A 12076-nucleotide genomic window follows, 5' to 3' on the forward strand; every position below is an offset into this window, starting at 1 on the left:
GTGGAGGAGAGAGAGTGGGATGCTGACAGATTCCTGATAGATGGTTTAAAATGGCGAAAGCTTGTTCGACCCCACCGAGCCACCAAACTGTAGCACCGTAGGTCGGAACATGTAGGAGCTGAGGCTGGATTTTCGCTTTTTTTTAAACCCCCTGTCTGTACACCTCACGTTGTCTTCTGCAAGTGCTGGAATATTTTCGGTGTTTAAATGGCATCCACAAGGCGCCGCCGCCTTGGTCCGTGCTTTTTGGGAATACTCCTGAATGCTTTAATAGGTAAGTGGCATTATCTTCTCATAACCGGCGTTTCAGTAGCTTCTTCGGGGTAGGATGCCTTTATAGAGGCACGGTCTCTGTCAGCTTGCGGTCTCCGGAGCATAGTGCATGCTGCAGGCAGCAGTGAGCGTGTTACTGGCCACTAACCCTGAACTTGGCCCCTCTATGCTGTCCGTTTGTGTTTGGGCAGTAAATGCCAGTGTGAGGAGCAGGAGCTGGAGCCCTGTGCACTGCGGAATCTGTTCCTGTGGGTTACACTCTGATACTGAACTGTGCTAAGTTGTGTTTTGTGTAAGTTGGAAGTGCTGTGAACTCTTTGTGCACAGTATGTTCTGGCTATGAGCCACTGGATGTGCATGATAACCACGTGCAAAGCAGGCAGCAACACTTTAGCAATGTTTTCATATTTGTTTTGATAGGATCCAGAAGAGTCAGAAGAATGCAAAGAATGCGCTACGGAAAGGTGTCCAGTTAGTGCCTAGAAAGTCACATTGTTGTACAGGAAAAAAAGAAAACTCTTCCACCTATTGACCTGCTTCAATATCAAAACAGAGATTTCGTTTCGTTTAAAGGACTGCTTCTAAAGTATATTTAGTTCCTGACTGGTCGGTCCTTAGAGCACACCCCTGCTGTGGCTGGGTAAAATGACAGTGGTTATTGCTCTGAGAATAGATTAAAAGACTGTGGTTATTGCCTGCTGGGGAGAATATTTGTACAGATTAAATGTCAAGACTGTCTCTCTCCTCCTTTTCAAATTTTCTTTTACATCCTTTTGTTCACAATGACAGACAGTTTTTCTCTCTCTCTATGTGGGGCCCCTTAATTCAAAGGCAGGAGAGAGTATTGAGTATTTGCAAAGCATACCACACAGGGACCCACAAAGGCCCCGCTGGAATCATAAAGGCTAGTACACAGTGGTTCATAACATTGTATAGTCAGGGGAGTGGGAACAACCGCTCTGTGATGGATGTAATACCAATCTATCCATCACATTAAAGAGCCGGAGCTCTTTCAAGTGCTTGGCTGCCTCAGAGATTAGATTCACATTAGATACTTTTTATGATATTTTAAAGCACTGTCGATAAGAGTGAAAGAAGCATTATGATGAATATCTGACATCTTTACAGATCAAGAGCGTAGAAGATATTCTAACATTCTAAAGATCTCACGATGAGCAACTTTGTGCTTGCCAAAGATATTATTATAATAGTTTGAGTTAGGTTGTGTGCTCCAAGCTCCAGAAAAAGGAAATTAACCCATCTTGTTCTGTTGAAGTTCTACACACACATTTCCCCATAACCTCATTTCTTCTAATCCAGAGTACATCTGTTTTTTTTATTATATTCATTATATTCACTTACAGAACTGGAAGATTGTGCAGCTTTACACCTACCATACTCGTGCACTATTGCCAAACATTGTTGTGTTGCACTCTTGCTGCTGTAACCTGCATTGCTAAGTACTGGGATACTCTTTAATGAGCACAAGCATTAAGGTGGCTAGAAAACAAGGGTATTGATTAATAATTTATCAAGTAGAAGCCTACAGGCAGGAATGCATATATCAATGCTGCATGCAGAGTCTCCCCCCTGGAAATTGAGCAAATATTGCTTTTTTAACTCAGAAATTATAGCCTTAATAAAAAGAAAGGGCTATTTTGTAGTTGCTCACTTTAATGGCTTATGTAGACTGAGGGCTCTCCGGTGTTACGTCCATGCAACACACTTGATCTAAGGACTTTTTTTTTTTAAGTCTATTTTATTTAGTCCTATTTATGGAGAACATATTGGTGGCATGCATCCTTTTCTTTGAAGACAACAACAACTCAACAACACACAACACACAAAATGATATTCCAAGCTCAGTCTAATTCACTCCACTTCTGACATAATATAAGTATAGGCTTTTTATTGTTGTGGTGATCCAAGAGAAAAAGAAAGTAACTAAGACTATTTTAAAATCTCTTTGTACTGTTTTTTCAAGGATATATTTTATTTATTGTACCACTCGGTATAATAAATCTGCCAACAATATTATAGAGAGCCATACATGTGATATGATACAAAGCGGATGTGTCAGTATCTCATTATATCCTCACCCCTCTACTTGCTAGAAGCAAGTGATGTGTTCTAAGCTCCTTTAACTCTGTCAGTGGAGTTCATGCCTGCTAACTACATCTGTCTGTCACTAGCATAGTGTGTCATCTTCACTTTACTGTTGCAGCAATAAAACTTAGTGCCAGCTCACCACACATATCTGTCAATAGTTGGTAAGCCCAGAGCATGAGCCAATGAGCCACTTTTAGCCCACACTGGTCCCTAGTCTTACAGGGTAATCCTACGTGTAAGTGTCCATATTGTCTGCGTGAAAGAAGCATAAAGTTGTGTGTGTGTGTGTGTGTCCTCTTTTGACCATGAAAAATCCACACAAGTGCAGATTCATGTGTTCCTCTGGCACTGCTTTCTCCAGCTGTGCTCTGCCCTTCTCATGCTGGATGCTGCAGCATTCACAGATGACCTTAACTGGAACAACAGAAAGTACAAAATCTTAAGTCTCTTATCAACACAACAATAATTTATGGATCCATTTAGAAGGATCATCATTTATTGTGTTCAAAAATATTATTCCTATAATTATCCCATATATTTCTCACTCTTTTTTATTACTTTCAAATTAGCACTAACCTATTATACTAACTACATGCTTTATTACCATTATTCACACTAATGGAAGAAACTTTACCTGAACACAAAATCTTTAAAGTTGTTGAATCCACTTCTAGACAATGACGTCCCAACACAATCAAAAACCTGCTATTATCCTGTTTGGTAAAAGGCTTGATAACATTGATTGATTCGTCAGCTGTGAAAGCTGAAAATTAAAACACACACAGGTCTATAAGGTGCAAAGTGCAAAAGACTTTATGCTTTTCATTCATTTTTTCTGAATGCTTTTAGATATATCAATGTTTGTACTAGACATCTGGCTACTCTGGTTTTAAATCTGATGTCTGCTTCTTGTTTGAAAACATGATCTTTATTGGAGCTCTGTGGCCAACATCATTTTAGATAGCAGCAACAGCAGCAGCTCTGGCAGCAGGATCACCATCTGCCAGCTAAGGGTTAAATATTTCTCCAACAACCCCCCCTTGTTTTTCACAAGTGGTAGCACTGATGTCTCTTTGGTCTCATGGCCATTTCACTTACCATGCTGGTTGAGTGTAAAAAGGGGAGGTGGAGGGGGGCTTGTAAGGAAAGGATAAAGAGAAAGAGGAAATGTTTCTTAGCATTAGACTCCATTTGTGATCTTCATGGAGGAGTGTGTCAGTGAATTCCTTGTATGCTCCTGAGGGGAAGTATTTCTCTCCTGGAATTTGAGGGATGAAGCCAGAGGTTCTCTGTTTTGACCCTTGTGCTTTGCACCCCTCCCTCAACTGCCCTCTCCGAGCACCCTCCCACCAGATTCCAGGGCCTGGGGCAGAGACTGGTAGTGCTTAGTCCATCAGCAGCTGAAACATGATACCATGAACCCTTGCTAAGCTCCTCTTTTATACTACCAAGTCAGGTCAGGCTGTTTACATCTTTTATTTATTGTTCTCCCACTCCCCCGGTCATTACTTTCAGGAACCACAAATACTGAAAATTAGATCTCAATCATTAAAGATTGGAAATTACGCACAAATACAAATCATCAATTTAATTAAGGCATCATTTGCAATGCATGATGATTTACATCATCAATTAAATCATCGTGTATTGATGGATAAATGATTGATAATGTTGAGTTTGCTTTCAGTTAACTGTGCTTATAGTACAAGAGTACATGTGCTCTGGGTGCAGCCCATTATGAATCCCCTGGTGACTGTTACCTGCGGGTATCTCGATCATGGCTTTTTATACAGGCATAACGCTTGGTAAGCAGCTATCAAGACATAACGTACAGCAAGGAGCAGCCATGATTTTAGATCAGTTTTTTGTTTTTTTGATCAGTTTTAGCTGCTGAAGTTGTGTTCCCTCATGACCTGAGTAGGTATCAGAATGAAGGACACCTAAAGAGATAGAGTGAGATAGATATACCATTTACCTGCCTACACACCTCTTGCAATTACAAGGACACTTCACTAAGAATTTGAAAAACACAATAGTGTTATAGTTTGGATTAAAAATTACCATTTACAATGCTTCTCATTGACAGGAACATTTTATGTAATAGAGTTAAACCATGACAGCTGAGCAGACTCCATCTGCTCTTCTGTTTTTTAAACTGTCATTTGTTTGTGTCTCTTCAGGTGTGATGTGCGAAGCAGAGCTCTCCTTTACCCTAGAGCCAAGTGATGTCACCGCCGTACAGGAGCAGCCCCTCATGCTCCACTGCCAAGTGGATGGCATCCCCCCAATTTTGACACAGTGGAGGCATAATGGCCTACTGTTAACTCAGGACCAGCATCATACCACCTTTATCAACGGCTCACTGTTGATCGCTCACTTCCAGAAGACCAAATCTGACGGCTCAACAGACGAGGGCGACTACGAGTGCATGGCCCAGAATTCTTTTGGGTTGGTGGTGAGCCGGAAGGCTCGCATTCAGGCAGCCAGTAAGTACTCAATTAATTAAATTGTCTCAGATAAACAGTTGCCAAAAAATCTGTTTTGCACCATCAAAATTCTGGTAAATCAAAACGTGCACAGCCAAGAAGCCATGATTGGCTCAAGATGCAGTCAATAGACACATGACATAAATTCCTGGCTGATGTGCTGAGCTGTGTAAAAAAATACTTGGATTATAAAACATAATGCCCATAATATGACTAATAATTAATTGAAAATTAAATAGCCAAATTTGACAAAGATACAATTACTTAATTACACTAAATGTTGGTATGCTACTTTGTATTGTCAGTAGTTGTGTGTGGTCTTGTCTACAGGTATAGATATATTTTATTCTTGGTGCCTGACTTACCAGAATGCACAGAAATCATGTTTAAACATTGCACACAAGGTTAATCACAACCACTTAAGTTGTGATTAAGTTGTGTTCCAAATGTAAGCTCTATAATTGAAATAGAGACTTAAGTAATCACAGTTTAGTCCAGCCCTAGTCTTCGGAGCACTGCACTGCATGTAAATGTACTTAATATATCCCCGGCTGATGAGTCATCTGAATATTTTACTAGAAGTCTTTGAGTGTAATGAACTTTCTGATGCTCATCCACAGTGCTGCTTAGAAATGGAAGCTTTTGAATGTAGCCTTGACAAGCGCCCATGCTGAGAGTCTCCAAGCTGCTTTGTAAGAGTGCACTAAGCTCAAAGCAACCCAGCAACCCGCTCACTGGTCCACATACATTTTCTTTGGCTTGACTACTGGATCCTCTTTTTTGAAGTCATTCTAATTCAACATTAAGTTCACAGCATTATTGTTATGCTTGATTTTCATTATATTATAGCAAGACAATCTGACGCTGTGTCCTCGTCTCTTCCTCGACTTACCCTAAATCAAAGGCATCAGGGATAAACACTCCGCGAGCAGCTTTAGTGATACAGTTCCACACTGTGCAGAGTTAAGTCTGTTTGAAGGTTCTGTTGTGTTTATTCTGTAACAGAGAAATGGACAGAGGCTCATGGAAGCCTGTTGATTCCCAGGCTATGTGTAGACAGGGTACTGCTGTGCTGTTGTGGCCAATACAGCTTTTGCACTCAGTGGGACAGGGAGGTTAGCATGGACGTCTCACTGGCCAAAGGGAAAAGTCACTTTAGCTCAGTGGCTGATGCTGTCAAGCACAGGCAACCTTTTATGGCCTCCCTAAAGGGTCTTTCTTTACAAAGGTCAGATTGGATTTTCTATTAGAGCACAGTTTTTATACTGCACAAGGGAAAAGGCAACACTATGGTGCTGCTGTTGCTTAATTGTTTAATTTACTTTGACATAGTGAGAAAAAAAATAGACTTCTACTGATTACTGGATGATTCCACAATGTTCAGTTATTATTTACAGTTTTCTTGGAATCTGTGAGACTACACCTACTAGGGATGTCCCGATCCGATCACGTGATCGGAAATCGGGCCCGATTACGTGATTTCAGACTCGATCGGAATCGGATGTTACCTCCCGATCAGGACTCGGATATATATTTATTAGGGCTGTCAAAGTTAACGCCTTCTGTGCAGGGTGGCTCTGTGTCCTGTAGTGTATGACTAGGCCTGTCGCGATAAACAATAAATCAATTAACTGCACGATAAATTAAATGGGCTCGATAGTTCTTATTTTTTAACTCATTGTGTAACGTTTACGGGATGTTCTGAGCAGACCACGGTCAGCTCGCTGTCTGCGTCGCCACGGTGCGTCACAGCGCTGCAGGGCTTGGACGTTACAGCAACACAGAGAGCTGTGAAACTGCACAACACCATTTCAACACATGCATACACACATGCAAACGCAAACGCGTGCGCACACAAGCACATGTGCATACAGGTGAGCCCACTCCCAGAGAGTGCGTGTTGTTTGGCTCTGTTGCTCATGACGTGCTAGTTGGTTTGACTTAACTCCATTGACTATGCTCAGATAAGCTATGGTAATAGGCCTACCACTACTCATAATAATAATATCAACATTAATATTAATATCATTAATAATAACAATAATAATGTTGATGATTGGGGGCCTTTCCAGTGTTAAATGTTCCTTAGAAATTAAAGTTTATTGATCTTATAGAGAATCTTGAAAGTATCGGATCGGGACTCGGTATCGGCAGATACTCAAAATCAAATGACTCGGACTCGGACTCAAAGGCAAAAAAACCTGATCGGGACATCCCTAACACCTACATAATAGCTACATTAGTGTGCACAATGTGTTGCACACTCAAAAGGGTATAACAGTTTTTTTGTAAATATTGTAAATAATAATTAAGCATGAATGTAGTTTCTGTAAAGACGGCTTATAAATATATCTCTACAGCACATTTCAGTGAGTATGGCAGGAATTCATAGAATGAATACACATTGTTTAATACAATCAAACCAGCTGCGATGCAGTTGAGTCATCCGTTTATGTAAAATCAGGCTTTGCAGTTATTTTGTTTAATGTTATATTCAGTAAATCCATCTTTTTAGTTCATGTTTTGTGTTCTGCAGGTGTCATCTTATCTCTTACTGTGCTTCTGAAAAATTCATTGAATGAATGCAGATTTAATGAATGAACCTTATCACATACCTTGTACTTGCTGAGTCAAGTTCACTCAAGTTCAAAATCATTTGTGGTTGAACTATATCCTGTTTTGGCTTTGTCCTCCTGCAGACCTTTTCGCTGACTCGTATTGATTAGGGACCAGAGGGTTAATATGGAGTAACGTACTGACCCCTGGCCTGTGACCTTTTGGTTTATGTTGAGCGGTCCTTCAGCATGGTGTTGAATGACTAAAGGCTCTGTTATGGCTCTAATGATACTCTGTTCCTGCTTAATAGAGTCTCAACCAGTCTCATCACTGAGGATATTCTTCAGTTGATGCTTCAAAGGGATTCACATGACAACTTCAGAGAATGAAATGTCCCAGAGTTATTTATCATTGGCCACTAACACAGTGACAGTGTTTGGAGGACTTAGAGAATTCTGCTCATCATAAGTGAAAAATAAAAATATTTTTTCCTCTTGTTTTCCTGAGTTTTGCAGTGAAAATTCAGTAAAATTGTAATACTTCCTCTGAGCCCAACACCTCAGACCCTGTGTCACTGCAGGCAACTGTTAAGAAGTATTCCCCTTTTATTCAAGCCTTAATTTGTCTGTTTAACTGTATGTTGCCAGGACAGTCACACTGGTCTATTTCATCATCTCCTAGCCCTCCAGTGTTTCGTACTGGGTATAAATTATGTGGCGTTTTTTCTTATGATGAGAAATGGCCCAAAAACAAGTCAATGTTCTCCTTTGCGAAGGTCAGCATGTGTTTGTTTCTCTTTCTGTTCCAAGTGTTTGTTAATGTCGATGCCCTCTTTGTGTTTTTGGGGTAAGTTGCTGTGTTACAGCTTTTCTTACAACAGAGCTCTGACTTGTACCACTGCGATGCGATGGGTGGTGTGATTACTGAAGCCTCTTTATAGCCCTCCCAGTGGATAAAGCCTCCATCTTACCCTTCACACTACCACCCTCCATAAATTTCACTTTTTATTTGCTTGACAACCATTTGTGTGAGCTCACTGTCGGGGGCTGGTGTAGGACGGACTCCCTGTTGACCCTAAATCGACAGTCGGTCTAGGAAATGCTTTTTTCCTCAGAAATCATACCTCTTTGATGGTGGGTTTCTCTTACTCTCTGCCTCTCTCTCTTTCCGCACTTTCCCTGGGACCTCCTCATTAGCTTAGGTTCAGGAAGCTTTTCATCATTTGGCTGAATGACAGGCTTGGTACAGTGGGCCCAGCCAGGGCTTCTGCCCCTCCCCCACAGTGCACCCGCGTCACCAGGCAACACACCACAAAAGCCCCCCTGTTACAAAATAGCTTTTAGGATCAATTGACATGACTAGCTTTTGTCCATTTGTCTGGAATTAATTGGAAAGAGTTGAAGCATTGTTTGAAAATATTGTGTTTCTCTGTCTCATTCATGTAGGGTTTAACCTCAGGGATCATTGGTAACAATTTTCAAACAGAATGCAAAGTGTGCTGGAAAAAGGCAGAAAAGTCTAAACATAAAGACAAACATAACAAACATAAAGAGAAGTGAGCCCAAAACAGTAAAAAATTCAATAAATTTTAGTCTAATAACTACAGACTGCCTCAGTATACATAATTTCCACCTTGTTTAATTCTGAAATGCTGAATTGTAATGCAGTTATAAAGACTAGCTTCTGAATGAGACTTTAATGAAAAAGAAGAACCCAGGGGGCAGTAAATGATGAAATAGGAGAAGACAGAGGAAGCCTGTAAAAGTGTCTCAGTTGTGAATTTTATTCCTCTCTGAGATGTAAATGTAAAAAAGACAAAACTCCCTGTAGAGCTGCTGAAGGTGCAGTAACATGCTGTAATTGTAAAAACTGTGTGGAAGCCTCGCCACGAGCAGCGACTCTGCATCAGAAAGCGATCAGAAAGCTTGGTGAAAGTGATTTATGTGTGGCTCCTGTTATTTAACATGAGTGTTTGTGCGAGTGCATGCGCATGGGGAACCCTTCCTGTCCCCACCCCTTTTAATGGCCTCCTGCTTGGGTGAATGCTGAAGCTCCGTCCCTGCATCTCCTTGTAGTTCCCTTTGTCTGCGAGCCAAACCCCGCCCTCGATCTGTCCCCCTCGCTCATACCCTTGCTCCTCTCTGCTTACTTGCCACGAAGCAAGTCATTTCTCTTGTCATATTGATGAGCCAAATATAGCATTGATATTTAAACATAAAGCCTCTATGGATTTTGTTATCATCCTGAAAATGGCAGTTATTGTATGCAAAAATGTATGTTTGGTATGGAGGCATTACTGCATGTATCCAATTTTTGCCATTTTATGCCAGAAAATAGATTTTACTGCTGCAATTCTTTTGTTGATTTCATTGATATTCCTGTCATGAAAGCATCACAGAGTATTCACATATATATTGACCTCCCCTGTGTCTGCCCTGCTCCATTCTTTGGGCAGGTATATGAGGGCTGATGATGAGTGTTTCTTCCTGCTGTGTGGTCAGCACCTCTTTATATCTGCCAGAGTGTCTATTGAGACAAACTGGCAGATATGGGAAAGAAAGGCCTTTTTTTCCCCCCGCAAATGATGAAGCAGGCTAAAGAGCTGTGACCTCTGCTGTGTAATTGCAGTAGAAACCAGTTATTACTGTACACCTGCAGACTAAATTCTCAGATCGTATTGCCTGATTATGCATGCTCTGCTTGAGCCGATTTAGAACTGGCAACAATAAAGAGAGTCTATTTTAGAGCTTATTTTAGAGTAGCAGTATCAGTATCAGTTTTTTTTTTTTTTTTTTTAGAATTCGAAGTGGGATCCTTTCCTTCTATTTGTGTTGTGTGCTAAAGCAAAGGCAGGGGGTAAACAATTGCAGATATTATTGTAGCTCTCTCCCTCTCCTCTGTCTATACAGAAGATGTTTGTCTTCTGTGGGTTGTTTTGTTGTGGAAATAGTATAAACAGCAATATTGAAAACTCCCAAATGACAACTATAGATATTTACATTGACAAATGCTTGAACTTGTCTAACTCTCCTGTGGATAAGGGGCAGGGTGAATCTCCATTATTTCTGTAAATGACACATCATTGACCTTGAAGCAGTGGAAAATCACCAAGGGATCCCACACTGTTCATAGCATGGTATATTGTCTCAGTTTGCTGTATGTCCTGGTAGGAAAACAATAACATTTAATGTAAAATCAGGCTTCAGTGGGATTTCTAAGCCAGTTGGTGTTCCGTAATTCCTCATAAAACATTACTTAAAACATTCATTAGTATGTATATTTTTTTGACATGGTTTATAGTGATGCATAAAGGGCAAAAATGGCAACAATTCCTCGTTGAACAGCTAATAAAACAAAATACACAATAGGAAAATACTTTTTGTTGTGCTTAAATCATAAGCTATGTTGACCATGCTTCAGCATATAGAGCTACAGCAGATTGTGAGGGATGAGCTACTGTGTGCCGCATCATAGGCACCCATATGGTCTAAAAATATCTCTCTGTGTAAACAGCATCTCCGTACAGGGAAAGATACACTAAGGGCGAACAGCTGGGTGATTCAAATATTTAACTTTTCAGATTGGCTTTGCCCTTATTCCATGAGACACACTTCAGCTGTGACATGCTTTCTGTTTTTTTAAGGGTGTTATCATAATACATAGTATTATGCTTCATTTAGCTCTTTAAAAGACAAACAGATCTGTGCCACAGTCCTTTACATGTAAGGGGAACACACAAGGTACACACAGGTACGTTTTACATGTAGCAAATCCACACACACACATGTGCAACCTTGATCTTGTTCTGTTTTGCCATTGTGCCAACTTTCTATCAGCTGCTCTCATCAGCTGTGTACACAAGCTGATCTTCCAGATAATGATCATTTTATGACATTTTTATACGGTACAAAGCAGGGTTAGCTTTGAAAACCTGAATCATATTTTCTAAACAAACACCTTACAGAAGGAACACTGGTTGAACACTAACAGTGCTAACAGGTCCTTATATTGAAGCTGTAAACAAAGCTGTTTTGTGTTCACAATACAAGTTCAACTTAGGTCTTCCATTCAAGTTCAGTGTTGGGATGGCACTGTGTGTGTCTGTCAGTGGATGTGTCTGGTTTCTATGTGTACATCATTCAAAAGGGGACTCCAGATATCTTTTGGACCACCCCAGCTATTCTCAAACAAACAATGAAATAAGGGGCCTTGAATTCCTTTTGCCCACTTTTAAGGCTCATGGGAGGAATTCCTGAGTAATAGAGGTGAAAGGTGCAAGAAGAGAGAGCAGAGGCCAGGCCAAAGGTTGGCTGAGGCAGAGCAGTTTCCAAATGTGTTTTTTTACTTCAGCCTAGCTTCATTAAGGTTGCACTTCAGGGTTTGAACTGTCGTGTAGATCAGAAAAAGGTAAAGGTTTATCACTGGGCAACAGGGAATTTATGTTATCATTAGTCCTGCCAAGGTTGGAAGCACAAAGGTTTGTTTTGAGTGTTTGTTGGTGTTCCTGTGATTGCAGGCTTGGGACTAGGGGCTTGGTTAGCTCTCACTACTGCCCCGTCACCGCGCTTCGCTACACTTAACAGAGCCTTTATAGCCAGAATGTGCAGTTAAAAGCCTTTACAGGGTCTGCACCATCTACCAATAAAAACAAA

General features: G+C 40.7%; 1 protein-coding gene across 1 annotated transcript in view; it reads left to right on the forward strand.

The window, feature by feature from the left end:
* The first annotated feature begins 207 nt into the window (after window positions 1–207).
* igdcc3 (immunoglobulin superfamily, DCC subclass, member 3) overlaps window positions 208–12076 on the forward strand; it is a 44045-nt gene continuing 32176 nt past the window's right edge. Inside the window, exons 1-2 of the mRNA XM_028402252.1 lie at window positions 208–274; window positions 4563–4868. Of these exons, the coding sequence (XP_028258053.1) occupies window positions 208–274; window positions 4563–4868 (373 nt within the window). The remainder of the gene's footprint in view (window positions 275–4562; window positions 4869–12076) is intronic.

The sequence above is a fragment of the Parambassis ranga genome, chromosome 3 (genome assembly GCF_900634625.1).
Source record: "Parambassis ranga chromosome 3, fParRan2.1, whole genome shotgun sequence".
Taxonomy (NCBI): Eukaryota; Metazoa; Chordata; class Actinopteri; family Ambassidae; genus Parambassis; species Parambassis ranga.